Here is a 23,492-nt window from a genome sequence, read left to right on the forward strand (position 1 = left end):
TAGGCAGCAAGTTACATACATTCAGGAGACGTTACAATTAGAGATGAGCGAGCGTACTCACTAAGGCAGACTACTTAAGCGAGTAGTGCCTTATGCGAGTACCTGCCCGCTCATGTCTAAAGATTCCGCTGCCGGCGGGGAGCGGCGGGGGAGAGCGGGGAGGAACGGGGGGGGGGGGAGATCTCTCTCTCTCACCCCCCCCCCCCCCCCCGCTCCTCCCTGCTCACTCCCGCAACTCCCCCTGCCGGCACCCGAATATTTAGAGACCAGCGGGCAGGTACTCGCACACATAAGGTACTACTCGCTCGAGTAGTTTGCCTTAACGAGTACGCTCGCTCATCTCTAGTTACAATCCAAACATGGCGTGAACCTAAAAAGTTCTGATTAAAAAAAAAAATCTAACCCAAAGCCCGCTTTCAGACAAGTGCATGTTAGGTCCTTGTTTTGCAGACCGTAATAAAGAGCTAATATAAATCTATCTATTCGCATGGCCGTGTTTTTCACGGACGGTTTTTAAAAACGCAGCATGATCCGTTTTTTTCCTCCTTACTGCTATAATTTTCTATGGTGAATTACAGATCACTATTTATCCAGTAGATAATAAAACATATGGAGGCAAAAACAGATCAAATACTGATGACATACGGATATAAGGTCATCTATGACACCTCCGTATTACGACGTGTTACAATACGCTCAACTGAAACTCACCAAAATCACCACACTTCAATACAGCATGGGGTTTGTAAATAGAGACATGCAAGTTCAGCTGCGAACTGATAACTGAATGTAATGCAATAACTGCAACGCTGCCCCTTTACTACTATGTAATAATCATGTAGAATACCTCGTCCATATATTTCCTCATTCTATACCACCATAAATTGAGAACTGAACACTTTTGTATGAGCTGCTCCATACTGAACACTTTTGTATGAATGAAACTGGTCTCCTTCCCCCAGGCATCTCCACCGTCACTACTTCCAGTGGGCAGGATTGCAGAAGGCGGAGAGCAGTGTCACTCCCCCTGTGCTCTACGCTGATCTCTAGGTATAAATTCCACTTCTCAGAGCAGGACAGAATTACCAGCAGCTCTTTACCGGTGGTCATTGTGAACCTCTGTATTCACTAGCCTGTAACCATGAGTTTCTCCTCTTTTACCACTTACTCCACAAGACAGCAGCGCCCCTTTACCTATGGCTCTCAATTTGGAGGTGGCAGCAGCGCTGCTAGCGTCCATGCTGGGGCAGGAGGCTCAGGATCCCGGATCTCAGTATCTAGGGTATCTACAGTAGGTTCAGGGTTTGGTGGTGGCTCCAGTGCTTTCGTATCTGGAGGTAGCCTTCTAGGAGGTGTTCAGAATGAGAAGGAAACCATGCAAGACCTCAATGACCGCCTGGCATCTTACCTGGAGAGGGTACGGAGTCTTGAATCAGCCAATGAGAAACTAGAGGTGCAGATTCGTCAACATACGGAAAAGAAGGGACCCTCCAAGGACTGGAGTTCGTATTTCAAGATTCTGGAGGATCTGCGGAAACAGGTATGGATATTTGGTTGTAGTCACTTGCAAACTGAAGTTTATAAAAACTTAATACAATATTGAAATAATTTGGAAATACTAAGATATACGTAACAATGGACTTTGTAAGGAAAACTCTAGTCCTGGAATATAATGTATGCGTGATGCAGACTCTTGTGGAGATAGAAGACTATGGGTGTGGACAGGATGAGGTTAAGCGGATTTTCTTCCTGCCAGCAATGGAGAACTGCAAACAAATCATTAGTGAAGTGAGTTATAGAGCTAGGCTCCCAGGATTTGAGCTTTAACCCAACACTTGTTAAGCAGATCTGTATATAATCTCTGAACATTTTATAAGTTGACCAAATTAAACAATTTATTAAGATTAATGAGAGTTAATAAAACCACTAACGCTACATCAGAAGCTGGACATCTGGAGTAGCTCAGCAGCTGTGATAGTGCCAAAGTCTTAAATTTCGAGAAGGGCAGAAGAATAAAAAGTTTACTCTAGTTCCATACCATTGATCTTTAGCTTGCAGTGCTTGCTGGGATTTATAGTTCCATGAGCATAGTGATGAAATCACCCTATTAGACTTAACTTTCCACCTTTTCATTGCTTGACTTCCACACTGACTTTATTTCCTTTTCGACTGGCAGGTATTTGACAGCACTATTGAGAATTCCCAGTTGGTTCTGCAGATTGACAACGCACGTCTTGCGGCTGACGACTTCCGAGTAAAGTAAGTCTGATTCTGTTGAGTTCATACAAACTTTCTCTTACGTCTTAATTAACCTCAGCTCAGATAAATGTAGCATAATGTGTGAGGTATGAATTATGATGTGACAAACAGGTGAAATTTACTGTCATGGCTGAGCAAAATAAGCAGATTACAGTAGCCTACAGAGATGTCATGTCTATGTCCTGATTTCCATTCTTTCTCACCCTAGGTTTGAGTCAGAGTTGGCTATCCGACTGTCTGTAGAGTCTGATATTACCGGGCTGCGCAAGGTCATCGATGATACCAATATTTCCAGATTGAACTTGGAGAATGAGATTGAGTCTCTAAAGGAAGAGCTGATCTACTTGAAGAAGACCCAGGAAGATGTAAGCACCAAAACTAAGCAATATTAAAGAAAGTGATGATGTAGAGAGGAGGGTGCGTGTCCAGTGAACAGTACAGAAGCAACATTGATATATTGTGTATTTTTTGTGTTCATGTAGGAGGTCAACCAACTCAATGCTCAGATAGCTGGTTCTGCAGTAACCGTGGAGGTAGATGCCCCCAAAACTCAAGACCTTGGTAAGATCATGGCAGACATCCGGGCACAGTATGATACACTGGCACAGAAGAACCGTGAAGATGCAGAGAAGTGGTACCAGACAAAGGTAAAATCAAATTTTAGTGATCGGCCTTAGGCCTCATGTCCACGGACGGGTTGGATTTCGCATGCGGGAGCCCACAGCAGAATTCAACTCTACCTGCGCCCAAGGACCATCCGTATTTGTTCGGGTCTTCTGTTTACTTTACAGTGGATGTGTGCGGAAACGATGGCTGGTGCAATGCAGAGTAGAGGGTTTTTTTTCAAACTCCTGCTTTCCCACAGAATTTGTGGACGGGCCGCAGATCGGACAGCTTTCATCGACTTCAATGGAAGCCGTCCATGTGGGAACCGCACTGAAATGGAGCATGCTGTGATTTGATTTCCGCATACAAAGATCCACAAATCAAATCTGCATGCTTGTGGGCATGGCCAGCATGAACTGCTTGAACTGTGGTCGGCTTGAACTGCGGATCGTCCGCAATTCCAGTCCACCCGTGGACATTGGGCCTTACAGTAGATATATTTTACTGGACTTGCTAAGAAGATATATTACTGGCCTACATTGTGGTTAAGTAGAATATGTCTTATTTTTCACACAGGTGGAGGAACATACTGTACAAGTAACTCGGGACTCCGAGGATCTGCACTCAGCAAGGTCCACAGTAACAGAGCTAAAACGCAACGTACAGTCTCTGGAAATTGAGCTTGATACTCTACGAAACCAGGTAAAAAATGTGAACATTAATCACATCACCAAGTATGAGCAGAACCTGCAGAGCAACATATAGCAACTGTTATGAGGCCCAGCAGTTAAAGGGGTTATCAATTTCCCCATTTTTTTTATTTTTAAATCTGCTTAGGGTAGTGAAAAAACATGCAAAAAAGTCATATTCTTCCCACCTGATCCCCCGCCACTCCCACTGCACCGGTGCCAGTTCCTCACTGTTCTCTTTCTTGTTTCAGTGACGACTTCACTGACGCCAGGGACATGTGACTGTGGTAGCCAATTACCAGCTCACTTTGGCCAGGGATTAGCTACAGCAGTCACATGTTTCATCAGGAAGTGAAGAGCAGCAGCAGAATGGAAGGAGAAGGACATCAGATGAGCAAACACGACTTTTTTGTTTTCCCATCACCCTAAGCAGGTTTTAACTTTTTTTGGATCTGGGAAGCTCATTTACTTGCTATTAATATGGTTATAGTAGAATGGGCCCTCAATCCACATTTTGCTATGGGCCTCATGCTTACTTGTTCTGCGCCAAGTGTCAAGCACACCAGATGTATATGCTGATCTCTGTACCTAACAATCTTCCCTTTTCCCGCAGAAGTTAAGTCTTGAAGGCTCACTCCATGACACCGAATCTCGGTATGCTATGGAATTAGAGATGTTAGGTGCCAATGCCCAGTCACTGGAGGCAGAACTGACACAAGTCCGCAGTGACTGCCAGAGACAACAGCTTGAATACCAGGCTCTACTCAACACCAAACTGAGACTAGAATCTGAAATCCAGACTTACAGACGTCTGCTCGATGGGGATGACTTTGAGTAAGTGTCACAAATCTCATCTGTCATCTTTATTACTTGTGAAACCATCATAAACAAATAAAGGGAAATGTCACGAGTTCTTGCTGCCCAAACCACGGGATGCACGAACCCGAGACAGGTATGCAGAGTGCCCGCATGTAAGTGTTACTCTGAAACACTGCAGCATTTTAGAATAGACACATTTCGAAGTTTGATTCACAACAGATATTCCGAGTCAGGTGGGCCGCGCTGGCTTCTCCCCATCCGCAGCATGTTGATTGACAGCCTACTCCCTATACACAAAAGGGAAGAGCTCCATCCTGAGTCAAACTTCAAAGTGTGTTTATTCTGAAGTGCCACAGTGTTTAATAATGAAGCCTGCATGGAGACAATGGGTTTGCCTTTCTCTGTTTCATGCTGCCAGTGATTCAGGCAGCATGAACCTAATATTAGATTCTCTTTATCCTGTAGTTATATATTTAGATTGAAAGAAACTGGAAAAAAAGGGAAAAAATAAATAAATTCTATAATATTATATATTACTTTACTTAGGGATCAACCCATTCCCCAAGGCGGTCAAGTTAACCCCCTAGGCCACTATGTTAATTAGATGTAAATCGTCAGGTTATTATTATTCTAAACTTTCTGGTTCTTTCTATTTGCAGTCTCCAAGATGCAGTTTCAGCAACAACAACACAGACTGTGAAGAAAGTCATCACAACAACGCAGAAGATAATAGATGGAAAAGTTGTGTCAGAAAACAACGACACACATGTCCTCAAATCCTAACTCTGTTGTCCACCACCTGGAGGCACTATGTGATAGTCCAATGCATTTCAATAAAGATTCCAGGTTTTAAGTACTTTAGTAGAAGTTGTGATTATTATTGACAGTTGAATGAATCTGGGTATAAAGCAACTCAACCATAAGGGTGGCCATATGGATTAGATGTATATTGGCTGAACCTGTAGATTTCAACAGGTCTAGCTGATCATCTAATGTGTTTGAGGGGCTCCTGACTCTCCCTCGATGACAGATGTTGGAAGAGATAAGGATCGGGTAATTCGATTCAACTACGTTTATCAGGCTGGTTTTACACGAGCGAGAATCGAGCATGACTTTTGTGCGTTGTGAGATGCACCAAACTCGCATGAATATAAACTCTGTTCTTTTGAATGGAGTCATACACATGAGCGATGTTTTCCCTAACAGCATTGCTACAAGGAACAAATTGTGGCATATTCTATTCTTTTTCGTGTTCCTCAGGAACGCATCGTCCATTGATTTCAGTGGGACCTTAAATACATTACATGGGTCTCGAATGCCGTGCAATGTGCATGCGAGGTTTGCCATTGAAATCAATGGGAAACACTTAACCCTTTGCAATCCAATTTTGAATTCAGGGTTTCCTAGGGGGCTTTCTCTTTCTGGCATTATACAATGGTGCCATCTGCTGGCTAGAGCCAGTACTGCAGTATGTGACATGCCTGAGAGACCCCCAACAACAGAGCGGCCAGTAATATACAGTAAGAATACCCTGCCCGATGTCCTCTAACATCAGAGCTGTACAGCCTTCAATCAGAATGTCTTCAGACGTCAGACAGTGGATTGGAAAGGGTTAATCTTGCCTGAAAATTGCCCTGCATCCACCGTTAAAACGCGCATTGCCGAGTGCAATATCAGGCCGAGTTTCTCGGAATGATATTGTACTTGCCCATGTGTAGTTAGCCTAAATTGGTGAGTGTAATTGCTATATGGACAGCTGATCTTACTGTAAAGCCCCATTCATATCGGCATCGGAGGTTCCGTCCACACACTCCCATGATGCTGCAATGAGAAGGACTGCTGACAGACATCTTGGTTAACATGACCCTTCATCAGTGACCATATTTAGGGCCCCTTTCACATCACATAGAATTAAAGAAAACAAAGGTTTGGGGCCGTGTCATAAGTGTGTATAAATATGCATGCCTCTTCGGATCTATTTCATTTAAGCCTGAAGAAGAGCCCTGCGTTGGTTCGGAAGCTCGCAAGAACATCATGTATTTTTGTTAGCCATTAAAAGGTATCATATCTACAAGATTACTTGGTTTCTCTTGCTGGGAACAATCACATAGAATTAAAGGGTATGAATATTTGTGATCCAGGTGTAACATAGTTATCTGAGTAGCTACACAGATAAGAGACCTGCTTGAGATGTTTTACATTCCTTCCTGCCTGTTGAGTGTATACAGAGCACGATGGTTCCGATAACAGAACAAAGCAGGAGGCATTGGTTAACGTCAATTACAAAGATCTACTGATGGCTGGGTGTAGCCCTCCATAAACCACCAGGATTCTCATTACTGCAGTTATCACATGGTTGTCCTCTTCGTGGTAATAAAAATGTAAAAAAAAGTTTAATAAAACGTTTAACAAAACCCTTTTTCCATTTTTCATGTAAAAATATGGACAATAAAAACAATTAGTTCTCCTACACCGGTAAAAGTCTGAACTTTTAGATGATTTTATTATTTATCTCACATGGTGAATACAGTATAATTTAAACAGCGCCAGAGTTAATGCTTTTTTTTGTTCACCTCATCTCCCACTAAAAGGTGGAATAAAAAACTAGCAAAAATGGTGCCAATAGGATGAACCCAACGGTTGAGTTCACACACTTGTACTTGACAGTGATCAGGCATGCAAATGGTAAGTTAAAAAGTCAAACTTTGGTCCATGCGTTCGAAAAACCACCAACATATATTGTAGGCCAGTTACATGTTTCGGATGGAAATTAGTCTTTAATTGTAGCTCGACTATGATTAAGGATGCCCTTCCATCCAAAATGTCCAAACAGTCTGCATTATATGTTGGTGACTTTTCAAACATATAGGATAAAGTTTAGAGTTTTAACTACCATCGGCATATTGGATCATTCTCAAGCTGTGCCATGGTTGGAACGGGATCCATACATGCCTCATTGGGCAGGTATCTCCTTGGCCCCTAGAAGCTGGTTTCCTCTCCCCCTCCCGTTTCACTTTACACACTGCATATTTGCTGTGAACCTTTGGCTGTGAAATGCACTGATCAATATAACCATTATAGTGAACTCACAAAGATCTGTGTTGCACAAGTAAAACCTGCATGACGTACAAAGGAAATTATGAGGCAGGTGCACTCATTCACCCAGAAATGCCAGGTATGAGCAACACATATGAGTCACAAAAGCAAATTAAAAACTGCCATCTCACAGGATGTGAAAGAGACAATGGGAACATTACAAGTGGTCTGAGAGGAAAGAGAGAGAGAGTATTCAAAAAGATTTAGAAAAGCTTGAACAATGTGTGGCAACTAACAGAATGGTATTAACAAGGAGAAATGCAAAGTCCTACATCTGGGCAAGAAATGAAAAAAGCACACAGAATGGGAGGAATTGGGCTAAGCAGCAGCACATGTGAAAAAGACTTGGATATATTAATAGATCATAGACTAGACATGAGTCAACAATGTGATGCAGCAGTCAAAAAGGCAAACACAATTCTGGGATTTATTAAGAGAAGCATAGAGTCTAGATCACGTGAGGTAATTATCTTCCTCTACTCTTCCTTAGTCAGACCTCATCTGGAATACTGTGTCCGGCTCTGGGCACCCCAATATAAAAAAAGACTTAGACAAACTGGAGCAAGTTCAGAGAAGAGTTACCAAGATGGTGAGCGGTTTGCAAATCATGTGCTATGAGAAACAGTTAAAGGATCTGGGAATATTTAGCTTGCAAAAAAGAAGGCTGAGAGGAGACTTAATAGCTGTCCACAAATATCTGAAGGGCTGTCACAGTGCGGAGGAATCAGCCCTATTCTCATTTGTACAAGGAAAGACTTGAAGCAATGGGATGAAAGTGAAAGGGAGGAGACACAAATTAGATATTATAAAAAACTTTCTGACAGTGAGGGTGATGAATGAGTGGAACAGGTTACCACGGGAGGTGGTGAGTTCTCCTTCAATGAAAGTCTTCAAACAAAGGCTGGACAAATATCTGTCTGGGATGATTTAGTGAATCCTGCACTGAGCAGGGGGTTCGACCCGATGACCCTGGAGGTCCCTTCCAACTCTACCATTCTATAATTCTTTGAACGATAGAGATATAAACAATGAACATTTATATGACACTGCAAGCAAAGACTAACAGAAGGCTCAAAAAGAGACAAATTGTCCTGAATACTTAATTTTAAAAAATTCTTTAACTTCTGAGCAAAAACTGAAAAAAAAAATTGAGACAGAATTAACAAGAATCCTGCCATATGAACATTTCTGAAATATTTTGGCCCACCTTCATCAGAGCTTGACAAAAGAGAGGCCTAGGCATAGTGGTGTCGCGGTACTCTTTGTCATCTACTGTATATAACTGAACCCCTAACCTGGTAAATAAATATATTTTAAAATATTTAGTTACATAACTTGTAAAGATCCCATTGGTATTTCAAGAACAGCCATCCCAAGAAGCCATCAGAACGTGGTCTTGCCATTCTACCCCAGGGGGTAAATTAATAGGGCTAGATTTAGAAGTTATGAAACATCATTGTAGAATACGTCAGATTGATTGTGACTGCTTATAGTTTCTGACAATTCTATTGAGTTGATTCTGACAACTATGTGGTCAAATCCAGCCAAGAATAACATTTGCATCAAGTTTTTATGTTCTTCACAAGTTTGTGTGGCGTTCTTCCTAGTACTCAGTTTTCATTCTACATTCTATAACATGCTGATAAATCAAAGGGATTGTTTCATGAAGGCAACCCACGTCCATAACACCTATCAGGGCATATGGACATCATAGATGGACATCATATGAACTAGAATGAAAAGAAGCTCTTTTTCTGGTGGACTGGAAAAATTGTTGTATTACATGGACAGCCATTCATTAGTCTGGCCATGGCTTCCACCGAGGGTATCAAAGGTATACTGAGGGTACGAAGAGGATAACTGAGAGATCCGTTGATCACCCAGGCTACTGCATTTTGGAAGAGGTTGTCTCTGGTGAGACAGATTCTTTAATTGACTTTCTAAAATTGGCCCTAATGTGTGTGAGACAGGGCAACTAGATGATGAGCCTTATAGGAGGCAGAGACTAATGGCAGTATCTGTACAGTACTGAGAAATATGTTGGTTCTGTAAGTAATGGAAAGAAGTACAATAGAAATACAGATTTTTCCTAGCAGTTGAAGCAACTTTTTTTTAGCTTGGACAACATCCATTTACATAAACTAATTCAGATTGATATAGGCCTCGTACAGGCGCTTAGTTATAGGGGGTGCAGAGGCAGCAACGTCAACTGCGCACTAGTGCTTGAAGGGAACCCAAAGGCCTCTCTACCACATAGAAAATCACCAGTATCATAAATGGCACATGGTGGCTGGTGGCCTAGTTATAGACCTAGCATTAGAGTCCAAGTAATCCCCCTTTTACACGAGCAGATTCTCGTTTGAACGAGCAGGTGATGTCACGGCTAACTCATTCGAACTCGTGTGAACTGTTTAGACAGTAAGATCATCGTTGAGAATCGTTGACTTCTCATTCAGTGTTCCACACAATGAGAGGTGAATGAGCTAACGATGATTTTGAGTCCTGCTGAAAACTAAACGACGAATGAAAAGTGCGCGATTCTCGTTCGTCGTTGGCTTGAGGTTAAACTGAACATTTATTGTTCGCTTTTACTCGTTTTTTAAACAATATAATTGTTACATCTAAACGCACCTTTATACCTTTGGCCTGAAAGCTAAAATATGTGTGCAAACCTAGTCTACAGTCACGATATCAAGTAGTCTTTCTATAATTCCTAAACAAAAGACATTCCTCTAAAACATTCAGCTGAACCATTTGTTCCAGTTCAGGAGCGCCTTACAATACTGAACGCCATTTCCAGACAGTTTAATACTGTAGTTTAACATTCCTGTCCGATCAGTTAATCATTGGGGCTTTCTTACGCTTACAACTTACAACATGTCTTATTATTTGACTTCCGACTCTTCACTTTCATGTTCATTACCTCTTCTAACAAACATTTCCTCCTAACATAAGAAGAAGAGCAGTGGTTAGAAATCTTTAAGTTTTCATCTCCAAATACCTGATTAAAGATCCCATTTAAATGTTTCTTATTTATATCTGTTTCTCAAAATGTTGGGTGACAAGCACAAGGGCGGCTATTATAGCTAACAAATATGATTTCCAACATAGATTAAGTAACTAGTTGAGTGGCTGCCTGTTCATTTTTCTAGTTTCTGTGATCCATTCTTGTGTTTGGTTAATATTTAGTGAGAGCAAACTTGGAAGGGTTTATCTGATTAAGCAAATTCCTTCGAATGAGAAAGGCCCTCTAAAATTAGGTTGAAAAAAAAAACAGTTGAACATAAGGTGTCCTGCTGCAGAGAAAACTAGCAATCAGCTGTAATCTGTGGTGGAACCTGTCAGCGGGTGTTCACTTTCCCTGCAGTGCCACCACAGGGGAAATTAGGTATTACATAGTTCTCAATTAAATCAATAGGCTGTCCATGTGAAGTATGGACATGTTGGGTCCTCCAGAACAAAAGACAGTTTTTATGACTCCTCCCTGATGGAGCTAATTGACATATTGAAATTTCTTAGATGCACTGAGAACAAAATAGGAAACAAAGAATCAGAAAGAATAAAATCCAATTTGTCCATTTCTTCTTCCTCAGAAAGGTGTTGAGGGTCCATTAGACCAGGGGTCCCCAACTCCAGTCCTCAGGGACCACCAACAGGTCATGTTTTCATGATATCCTATGATAAGAACACCTGTGGCAATGTCTGAGGCCTCAACAATAATTACATCACCTGTGCAGCACTGATGCAATCCTAAAAACATGACCTGTTGGCGGTCCCTGAGGACTGGAGTTGGGGAACCCTGCATTATACGACACTATGGACAAAAGATTGTCTGTAGATCTCACCAAAATCAATAGGATGTCACACAAAAATGTCATTTCTATGGCCAACCTTTGACAGCTTTTGTTTATGGAGAAGGTTTGACTTGCAGCAAGGCATATTAAAGGTCAGACATTGACTAATAGTGTAGCTATGTCCTAATAGTTGACACTAGAGAGACAGATTTCCTTCTTGGAAGGAGAGTTATTTTGCAGCCCTAAGGGTCCGTTAAGACCTACCGATTTGTTGTTTGAACAAGCAAGTTGGCTCATTCGCTCGGGCAGCCTGTTTATACATTTTTGACTCGTTCAAATGAGATATTGTTCAGTCATTCACATTCACTGTGTAAGTGAAGGAGAACGACTGAATGATTGGTATTTAAACGGGACAATTAGTGAATGAACCCAACGAACAATGACCAAAAAGTGAATGATTTATCGTTCAGTCATTGGCTGCCTTTACACTGAATGATTATCGTTCATTTTTGCTAGATTGAACGATTTTTTGAACTCTAATCATTCCATGTAAAAGGGCCTTAATCAAGTAACACAGAATTTGAATTACTACATTTACTTTGAGAACGATTTTTAACCCTTTCCAATCCACTATCTGACGTCTAAAAACATTATGATTTAAGACTGTACAGCTCTGATGTTGAAGACGTCTGTTGAGGTTCTCTTACTGTATCTTGCCAGCCTCTCTGCTGTCGGAGTCTATCCAGTGTGTCACCTCATGCAGTACTGGCTTTAGCCAGCAGATAGCGCCGTTGTATAACAGCAGAAAAAGAGTAAGCCCCCTAGGAAAACCAGGATACAAATTGGATTGGAAAGGGTTAAACTCCCATGTGAAAACCCTACGTAGCACTTTCGTTAATCAACCAAATGTGCAAATGTAATCAACAGATAAATCTTATTAAACATAGCCAGATTGCATTGCAGCAAATCCTGTAACCTTACTATATATTGAACCTCACCTCCAACAGGAAGAAGACAACACACACAGTTTTCCACAATCAAAGGAAATTCCAGAGGAGATGAGAAAAAAGTTGTTGAACTATTAGGCTTGAAATGATTCCAAAGATATTTCTAGAGTTCTTGAATTGTTCTTTACCGCAGTGAGAGCCAGGTCTGAATCTTTAATGAAGACCTGAGAAAATTACTCCAATGGGTCAGTAACTGCGGCTGTCTTAGGGCTCAGTTACACGAGCGCCGATCCGCCCTTATTGTGCAGGAACACGGGCGGATCAGCGCCCGTCTGACTGAGCGCTGAAAGTGAATGATAATCATTCAGTCTAAACACAAGCTGAAGACTGAATGATAATGATTTGCTTTTCACTTTGTGTTTAAGCAGGCATAAAAATCCTTGTTGTCTCGTTGGCTTATCGTTCGGGTTAAGAGCGCTTGTTCAGTCCTTCTCATTTACTTACACAGTGAATATGAAAGACTGAACAATTCTGAACTATTCGATTTCTCTTTTAAACGAGTCCACGATGTATCTGCCTGTATAAACAGAGTACACGAGAAAACTCTGACGTCATTCGCTCAAACGATAAATCGGCTTGTCTAAAAGGGCCCTTAGTCATTGAAAAATAAACAATTGCCTGTTTACACCAAATGATAATTAATTATTTATCACCGGGGCAGACGGAGCTCGACTCAATATGTTACAGAAGGAGAACCCTAAAACTTAACTTTCATTAAACTAAATTAAAAGACAAAGCAGAAAGAAAACATCAAAAAAACTACCATCCACAATCAGGAATGGGTCGATGCCAATTTAAGTAGTAGATAACCAGTAGAGTCCAGATCTCTGGATATGCGCATCTCTAGATAATAGGTTTCTGTCGGATAAGTGCCCTACTCTCAATATCTCAGACCCAGGTCTTCTTAAAAAGATATAGCCTAAAAGCAAATTCTAGCATAGATGCTTAATGCATATAGTCTAAGGCAGGGTTCACACACGGCGGATTCCCGTCAGAAATCTCGCGGTTTGGCCGCAGCAAAAACCGCGAGATTTCCGCCGGGAGAACCGCCGCGGTTTAAGCCGCGGCGGCTTTGAAGCGGTCCGGCCGCATGCTTTTCCGTTGCGGCCGGCTCTCCCATAGAGGAGAGCACGGCCGTAACATAAATAAACAAAAAAACGACTGTAAACAGACATGCTCAATCTTTTGAAACCGCGGCTGCGGCGGCCGCAGCCGCGGTTTCAACCGGATTTACCGCAGCGGATTAGCCGTCCCGTGTGGACGAGGTTTCTGAGAAACCTCGTCCACATGGCTGGCTAATCCCGAGATTAGCGGCCGCGGGCGGATCTGCTGCGGCAGAACCGCGGCAAATCCGCCCTGTGTGAATGCAGCCTAAAAGTATACCTGGATAAGGGGCGGTGACAGCAGAGTGATCCCCACTGTTACCTGCTCACTTATGCACGCCTATGCTATTGCCAGAGGCTATATGCAGAGCCCTCCCTGCTGGCATGTGACGCCGTTGGCCGCTCACCACAATAGTGTTTACCGGCTGGGGTGCCGCCGCTACCCGCCAGTAATCACACAGCGGTGCTACTGGCAGCGCTGATCCTGGCGCACACTCTGAAGTCAATGTGCACCGGGGATCCTTTACTTGATAAACTTTGGCAAACAATTATTCCCAGTAATGCAGGTACAATTCTTCAAAGAGAAAGTAAAACAGAGCTCAGAGATCAGGGAGGATACACAGGATCAAACCGGTCCTACAGTCTGCATTATCTGTATGGCACCACTCCTGGATTGGGAGCACTCCGGAGGAGGACAGGGGTTAGGGGTTGCTCCACAGACACTCTGGCAGCAAATATTTACTTGAAGGATTAGCACTGACACCCTGCATGGGAGATGCATGGGTGTGACTGGTAGCGTACGTCTATGCAGTGATCCTAATTTTGGATTGCCATGCAGGAACAACTTGTAATTTGAATTAGTACCTTTATAATGTGTCTCTCTATACAGAATTATTTAGGAGTACTCTGTCTTATGGTTTTGGGACTTACTCCACTCACATCCAGATGTCAGTCACTACGGGATATCTCTCCTTCTCCTCCATCTTCACCACAAGGAAGGTGAAGGTGCTTCCATGTGGCTCTGTGTTAGGTAGACTCCGGTGGTAGTCAACATGGAAGACACAGAATGAAGACCTTTTCCCGCTCTCAAGCACTCCTATTTATACCCTCACTCATAACACATGAAATGACAGATTGCTACATTTACAATTGTCACAGCTGTGCAACACACACACTGGGTATGACAGGAAAATGTTTGCACAGTGCATCTACAAAGGTGGTGTACTGGCTTCCGCCCTGGACACAGAGGGAGCAGGATGTGCATAGCAGAGCTCCTAGAGAAACAACTCCCCAGAAACAGCGGGACCCTCTGGCACGAAAAACCACAGCAGCTGCAGGAGACTGACACCCCCTGCATGCCTAGCGGAAGCCCCCCAAGCCACCCGACAAGCAAGTAAGGGGAGAGAAGAGGAGAAAAGGAGAGGGAAACTCACCCCAGACCACCGGACGAGACCCCCCGGAACAGAAAGCCGGAGAGCGGTCACAACAGCGGAGCAACCCTCCAGGGACGGACGGCCCTCCGGAACGCAGACATCACCCAGGAACTCCGGTAAGACCGGTCGGGCCACAGACTCCGGCCCACGCCACGCCAGGAGGGGCTGCAGGGCACCGCAGTCCAGCACCACCCAGGGCCGCAGCCCAGACCCCCGACCGCGACTGCCACGGCATAGCGCATCCGGCATAGCGAAAAAAGAGGGGGGCCGTGGAGCATACTCCGACAGCCGGGGAGACCCCCCTGGAGAGCGGCAGCCCTGCCAGAAGACTGCCGACGCGACGCGGCCTAGCAGTGCACAGAGCCGCGGCCTAAATTTCCGGCCGCGATGAACACGGTATTCCTGGCCCGTTACAGCGAGAGGGAAGAGGGGCCCTGAAATACACACAGGCTGCCAGAAAGACCCTCGCAGACACCGCAACCGAGACCTCCGACAAATTGCGGCCCGGCAAAGCCTAAAGCCGCAGCCTAAATTGCTGGCCACAAAGCCCGCGAAACACCCTGCGCGGCACCGCAAAAGGGGAGAGGAGAAAAAGAACCCCCCCAGGCTACCAGAAAGCCCCTGCTCACCACGACGAGCTATTCAGACACCAGGCCGAGGGAGAGACGGCTGGAAAGAGAAGGGGAAGAAGAAAATTAGGTACACCACATTAAGGCCTAACGGGAGGGAGGGGGAAGAAGAGCAGGAGAAAAGGAAAAGAAAAACGCAAGTGACCCTCCTACAATCATTACCTTTGGCAAGAACTTAACATTACAAACACAGACCAAGAAAGACAGAGGAGAGAGAAGGGGAGAGAGGGGGAGAGAAGAGGAGAAAGGTGAAAGAAGAGGTACCCAAAGACGACCCATCTTTGCCAAGAGAAACAAAACAGACGAAGTGAACAACCATAAAGTAAAAAGGGGGAGAGAAAAGGAGACAAAAAATTACATTAACAGAAATACTGGCTGCAAGACAAGCCAGCGAGATTAAACTAACGGAAATGAAAGAATAGTTATCAAACGAGAAGCCACATTCACAAGGAAAAATCCACGACAAAGCAAACGAGATCTTGGGGACAGGGGGGGGGGGGGGACAAAAAAACTTCTTTGCGTATATAACTCACACAGCCGCAAAGTTTGGAGAAACTAAAACATGGACAAATATTTAAACAAACACAACGCGAGCACCTTAACAAGAGCAGCGCACCAACTAGACATAGACAAAACAAACATAGGAGGAAAGCAGAAGAGCAGACCTACCAAAAATACCAAGGAAAAAGAGTGTAAGAGCACGCAACAATCTGCATCCCCCCTAAAGAACACCCCACCCCGAGCCTCAACTACATCGGACTACAGCACCGAAACAATGGACACCTCCCCCCCACAAACCACCGAACTACCAACAGACAACAGCATGGAAATAACACAGGTGACAATGGTGGCACAAGAAGTCTCAAAATTGCTCCTCCTACTATTTGACAGTAGACTAGAGACACTGCAGAAATCCATAAACTCAGCGCTATCACAAATTACAGATAACACCCAAAGATTGATGGACCTAGAGACAAAAACACAGAACACAGAACAAACTATTGCAACCCTAGAAGCCTCGTTACAAAGAAGCCGATCAGAAACCGAAACACTCCGGGAAAAAATAGATGACCTCGAAAACAGGCATCGACGCAATAACTTACGCTTTGTGGGAGTACCGGAATCAATAACAAACAATCAGCTAATAACATATCTAACCACAGACCATCCGCAGGCTCTTTAACTTGACATGCCCAACGACCCTCTAACAATAGAAAGAGCCCACAGAATTGGCCCACCAGGAGATGGACGCAACAACAGAGCCCGACCACGACCAGTGATAGCCAAATACATGCACTGGGCAACAAAAGAAGCAATTCTACAAGCCTACAGAAGACAAGGAAACTTAACAATACAAGGAGCAAAGATTCTCCTGTTCCAGGACTTTTCGGTAGCAGTGTCACAAAAACGCAAGCTATTCACTCCAATTTGCCAAGCTTTGCATGAACGGAATACTCGCTTCCAACGGTTATACCCAGCAAAACTCCGGATCCAAGATGGTAACAAATCTCTGATTTTCAACACACTAGAAGAAGTAAGAAGATACCTACACATGGAGGAGAATGGAGAGCAGGGCTAAGACCGGCGAGAAGAAGGAACTCTATCTCCGCTCTTTACTGCGAGCCTGTCCCAAATAACGTGGATGTGGCAACCTCCATGCAAAAGAAAAAATGATACTAATGTTAAATGTTAATATGTTCTTTTTCATGTTTTTCACTCTGAGCTGTTTGACTTCCAGGCAACGGCTCAATAGGGAGATCGGGGGACCCCACTGACGCGGCACGACCACCACCCAGTTGCATCCGCGGCTTGCTGGGACCGATGGATGCGACAACGATAAAGTGGCAAATGCAACGGTAATTAAAACCAAAACATACACACCACGATGCCTACAGACTCAGAGGTAACAGAATATCAAACGCCCAAAACACTACAAATCCTATCTCGGAACGTAGACGGACTCAACACACTCATTAAACAAAAAAAAGTACTCACACATCTGAAGAGACACAAACCAGACATTGTGTTCCTGCAGGAAACACACTGGAAAAAGGGAGGGAGGGGTGAACTGAGGGCACCATGGATTGAAGCATGTTATACAGCCTCACACACATCAGCATAACGAGGAGTAGCCACCCTAATCAGAAAAAACACACCACATACAATAAAGCAAACCATAACCGAACCACACGGAAGATACTTAGTGCTGAGAATCAGCATAGAATCACAAACATACAGCCTGGTAAACATATACACCCCTAACACAGACCAATCAACATTCTACGCCCCATTGATAGAGCAGCTACAACCCTACCTAAATGACCGGATAATCCTGGGGGGAGACTTTAATAGTGTACAAGACAATTCCCTAGACAGAACAGGACCATCCACCCAGCCAACCTTAACCACACATGCGCTATTAACATTGATAGACCAACTCTGCGTGTGTGACCCATGGTGGCTCCTGAATCCTACCAGCAGAGAATACACATGCTGTTCCAACACACATCACACGTTCTCGCGCATTGACTTTTTCCTAATATTAAACAACATTTTCGACCACCACCACCAATCTACAATACAAGCAAAATCTCTCAGCGACCACGCGCCGATAACAATGAGGCTACAAATAGTTTCCCCCCCGAAAGCTGTCATGGTTGTGGTGCTTCCCAGCATTCTTAAAGGAATCAGAAGATTTCAGAGAATACCTAAAACTTCACTGGAACAACTATGTAGAGGATAATAGGGAACACATGGATAACATAACACTATTCTGGCAAGCTTCGAAGGCAGTGATGAGGGATCACATCATAGGATATGTCTCCCATAGGAGGAAAAAATTCCAAAAGGAATTCGAGACCCTACATGACTTCCTTTTGACAGCACAGAAGGAACACATAGATTCCCACGATGACAACTCACACCAAATACTCCTCACAGCAAAACACTTACTAAACACATTTGTACACACACACACGCACATTGGCAAACCCAACTAACAAAAAACAGATTTTATAGGTGGGGTAATAAGACAGGGCGACTATTAACTAACCTGGCTAAACAAAGGCAACCCCACAAGCCAATATTAACCCTAAGACATGCTAACGGAAACAACCTTACAACAAAACAGGAAGAGATTACCCAAATATTATACGAATACTTCGAAAACCTATACAGAGCAGAACCTACCAACACACAAGACATAAACACTCTACTAGAAACAATGAACCTACCAAAACTCTAAGACGAACAAAGATCCCTACTAGACACCGATATAAGGGAGGAGGAGGTCCAGGGAGTGATAGCGATGGCGGCAGGAGGCAAATCACCAGGGCCAGATGGCTTTTCAACAGAATATTACAAAATACTATCAGCAGACATAGTACCAGTACTAACCCAACTCTACAATACAATATATACGAACAACATCCAAATAGAAGATTTCGGAATGTCCAGAACAATCCTGCTCCCTAAACCAAATAAAGACCCGACAGACCTACGATCATACAGACCAATCGCACTATTAAATTGCGATTACAAGTTCCTATCCAAAATCCTAGCTGACAGGCTACAACACATTTTACCGGCCATACTTGACCCATCACAAAAGGGCTTCACACAAGGGCAAAGTGCTCTAAAAAACATCAGAGCCCTGGAAAACACTAACACCCCTTTTACAAGAAATCGAGAAAATTGGAAAACTCTCGGACTACACACTAAACCTCGATAAGACAGAAGCACTACTACTTAGAGGACCGACCAAACCCCAGTGGGCAACCCAGTACCCATTCAAGTGGGAGAAACACTCCATACAGTGTTTAGGAATCCAAATCACCAAAAACCCATCCGCACTTTACAACACAAACATTGAACCCTACATTAAAAAACTGGAAATGACCCTGAACACGTGGGAAAACTTTATGGTTTCTTTCCTGGACAGAATTAGTCTCCTAACGATGATAGAATTCACTACCTATATTCTTAAAACAAAAAGACGTAAAAAAAAATCAACTATTTTTACCGAAATTTTGTTTTGGGGGGGAAACGACCGCACATAGCTCTAAAAACTCGACATAAACACAAAGACAAGGGCGGAACCAATTTACCCAACATACGAGACTATAACCTAGCAGCACAGGCGAGAATCATACACGACTCGATCTACTCCAAATCACATTTCACAAACGAACCACTAGAACAGACAATGGCCAGCCCAATACGACTACAGAATATCCTCCATTACCCATACACAGAACTACCAGAAAAGATCAAACATAACCCCTTGATACTCACAGTCTGGAAGGCATGGGACAAACTGCGCCGACACAGTCAGACTTCACCTAACACATCTCCACATTTGTCACTAACAAATAATCCCAATAGCATATTTTTCGAGTTGAGGGCCCAAGGAATAGACTCAATAGACAAAATACTACACAAAAGAGAAAAACGGGTCCTAACATACGAAGAAATGAAACAAAAATACCTCGAGCTTCCAATCCCACTGTTTTCATACCTACAGGTCAGACACTACATCATGAGACTCATATCACAACTTCGGGAACCTGACTGGACACAAACGAGCAATAGTTTGATCACTAGGATAACGGGATCACGGGGAATGATCTCCAAATTATATAGAGCAATAAGAAATATGAGAGAACAAGACGACACAGACCCGGGGGTTGGAAAGTGGTCTCTGGACAATCCGGGCTTCACACCCACTCTGACTATGGAATCCCTGTCGTCGGCTCATAAATACCTGCCGTCTGCCAGATTCCTGGAAATGAGGTTGCAGATTGCCCACAGATCATATCTCACCCCAGCTAGGGGATACCATATGGGAATCTACACCACATCAAATTGCTTCAAATGCCAGACACCAAATGACAATCTATATCATAGCCTGTGGACATGTCCAGTAACACAGGCTCTCTGGATCCGAATATGTGAATATACCAAAACAAACTTGACAAACTTCTGCCCACAGGAACCAATATGGGCAATATTCGGATACCTAGATCCCAAAACATACCACTGCTCAAGGGGAGTTAGAAAGCTGCTCCACTTCATAGTGGCAACGGGACTAAAAGCCTTTTTACATACATGGATGGAACCAATAGGCCCCCCATTCAGACTATTCTTGGATAAACTAGCATTCCTATTCCAAATGGATTGGGCGGAAACATCCTTATTCAAGGAAAAAATGGTACAAGCTTTCTTCGAAACTTGGGGGAGTTTCATCCAACTGTTGCCACATAGGGTAAAAGAAAAATTAAGAAACTGTTTCCACCACACCTGCTGGTTCCAAGAATAAATGGCAATAGGGGATCTGTCTGTTTAGGGTGATTTACTGGTCGTGCCGTGGCCGCGTGGGACCTCCAAAACTTCAGAAGATCTCCAGCATCCTGGTTGACAGACCAGTACACCTGCGTTCAAGACGGGTCAAGAGTTTGGTTTAACACGTATGTTCTTACCCCCCCCCCCCCCAAATTGTGTTTGTTTTTTGTTTTTGTTTTTTTTGTGTTTTGTTTTGTTTTCTGTTCCCTCCTGTTTTGAATTTTGTTTTGTTTCTTTAATTCTAAGAAAAATGTTATAAAAAATGCAAGTTGGGATAATTCATATATTTGTGACAGAAAAAATTTGCAAGACTGATGTAACATCAAATGAATGTCCTGATTTGATTAATAAAAACATATGGTGTACTGGGCCACTACAGTTACATCATGGCTCCCAGCATCTGAGCAGTGATGCCAGGAGAATGTCACTCTGATGCTACCGCACTCAGGTGGTAGCCATTCCTAAACAAACTGGTCGTAAGAATAAAGCTATTGTAAAGTGACAGCTGTGTTCACACATGGAATCAGTGTCAGGGATTGAACCCAGGACCTCCTGCATTCCAGTCAGTAACACTACCTGTTGAGCTATCCAGCTCTCGGACAAGCTCCTCTGCTAACCTTGTCCCTGATTCCTTAATCCTGCTCTTGTCTTCCTGATTGGCTCCACCATGCTTCCTGATTAGATAAAATACTACCTGATTCTATAAAAGCCTGGCCCTGTCACTCCCTCAGTACGTGATTATTGTGCTTCTGCTGGTACTATAGCTCCTCTCTCCTCGTGATCTATCGTACCTACAAGCTGGTAACAACCTCTGGCATATATCTGACTACATTACCTGCCTGCTCCTTTTGTACTGCAAACCGATACCTACCATTACCAACCCTTGGCTAATCCTGACTACACTATTTGTCTGCTCAAAGTAAAACATTGAGACTCCAAACTAGATCCAGACTGCTTACAATCAGGCAATCAGAGTAGCCTGTGACCCCCCACTACCCCCCCCCCCACTAAACCATATTTTCTCTTTTTATTTTTCACCATTATTCACCATATATTGTTATATCCACATCTTGTAGTTTAAAGGGGCACTGTCAAGTTTGACTAAGCTTGTAGGTGCGCTGAAAGACCTACAGTTCAGAATAAGGCACCATTATGAACTAGTAGTGAACAAATCTGAGTATAGTAGATAGCTTAGACAAACATAGGTACATAATTCAATTACAAACACCTTTGGCTCAGCAAAACAGTAAAAACAAAGGTAAAATAGTCCAGAGCTGAACTCAAAGTCTACTTGGGAGGCAAGTTGCAGGGAAAGTGCCGATAGATGAATGAGGTTTGGAATAACGTGGGGAACTGTATGGGTTGGAGTGTAGTATCATTAACTGGTAAACAAATATGTCAGAACGGTCTGAACCAGGCCTACCTCTCAAGAAGAGAATCCCCCCCTAGAAAGGGCAACCCCACTATAGGAGATAAGCCGGTACCCAAAACGAACTGAACTGGCAACTAAACTAACTTCTCACTTAAGTACACAAAATACTAGTCTCAAAATATATAGTCACAGGCACAAAAAGTTATTAGAAATTCACAGAAAAGTGTACTGTATCCTTTGATCAAAATTTCAGTTTTATAAGTGATCAGATTATATATAAAAAACTAACTACCCTTAATAATGTCCCAAACTATAATATTTAGATGAACAAGCGGAGCAACCGCCTTGAAAAGGGCGACACCACACTGGAACCTAACCGGCCTCTCCCTATCTTTCCGTAATTAAAAATAGGGAGGGAATAAGATAAAGGGGAGGTATTGGATATCCAACCCAGGAAAAAAGAGACCTGATCGAAAATTAATAAAAAATTGAAATTTTAATCAAAGGATACAGTACACTTTTCTGTAAATTTCTTATGCAATATTGTACCAGTAGCAGTGTTAATTTTTTACTTCTTCTCATTTAAACCCCAAAACAGTCTGTGCATGGTTATCATTGCCTTCTGGAGAAGACTCTGGCTTTGGCTTGTATCCACAGTCATTGTTATAAGGCTTGTTAAAAGGTCAGACATTGACTTGTAGGAATACTGCCTTCTAATAGGTGGTGCTGTAGAGTCATTGTTGCATAAATTTCCCAGAGGAGCATGCATGGCCTTATAAGTCTCTTAACACCTACTAGGTGCTCTCTCTTAGAAACTTTACCCCTTCCGATTCTCATTTATCCACATGTATAATAACATGTGGGGACTTTTACAATAGCTTTATTTTTACGACCAGAAATGAGAATTAGGAAATGGTTTGCACCATAGAATGGTGTAATTGTATCTGACCCAATACATGACCATCAATGATGTGTTATTCTAGATGGACCATTAATGAGCAGAACCATTTTATAAATCCTTTAATTTCTATTGCTTTTAGAACAACCTAATGGTGGGTGATATTTCCTCCCATGAGGTTAAGTTACTAGTTCTGAATAAAACCTTGTGTGAACGTGGAGATTTAGTCATAGTCTTTAGAAAGCAGAGCAAGCATAGACCTGATATTAGAGGAATACAACTTTTGTCCTGCTCTACAAAAGCTCAACTATGAATGCATGGTGAATGCATCTACAGCAGGTCATAAACACCTATTAACTCATTTATGTCTCATTGCAAACATATTCTGTGGTGTTGTACATAGATTCTCACCTTTCATATCAGTATTTATGAGGACTTGTTGATTCG

General features: G+C 43.0%; 1 protein-coding gene across 1 annotated transcript; it reads left to right on the forward strand.

The window, feature by feature from the left end:
• Nucleotides 1–1,067: 1,067 nt before the first annotated feature.
• On the forward strand, nt 1,068–5,229 carry KRT18 (keratin 18). The gene is made up of 7 exons (XM_066584211.1): nt 1,068–1,540; nt 2,177–2,259; nt 2,468–2,624; nt 2,742–2,906; nt 3,442–3,567; nt 4,168–4,388; nt 5,033–5,229. The coding sequence occupies exons 1-7, from the start codon at nt 1,142–1,144 to the stop codon at nt 5,154–5,156; spliced, it is 1,275 nt and encodes a 424-aa protein (XP_066440308.1). The 5' UTR covers nt 1,068–1,141; the 3' UTR covers nt 5,157–5,229.
• The last annotated feature ends 18,263 nt before the right edge of the window (nt 5,230–23,492 follow it).

This window comes from Eleutherodactylus coqui, chromosome 1 (genome assembly GCF_035609145.1).
Source record: "Eleutherodactylus coqui strain aEleCoq1 chromosome 1, aEleCoq1.hap1, whole genome shotgun sequence".
In the NCBI taxonomy this organism is placed as follows: domain Eukaryota; kingdom Metazoa; phylum Chordata; class Amphibia; order Anura; family Eleutherodactylidae; genus Eleutherodactylus; species Eleutherodactylus coqui.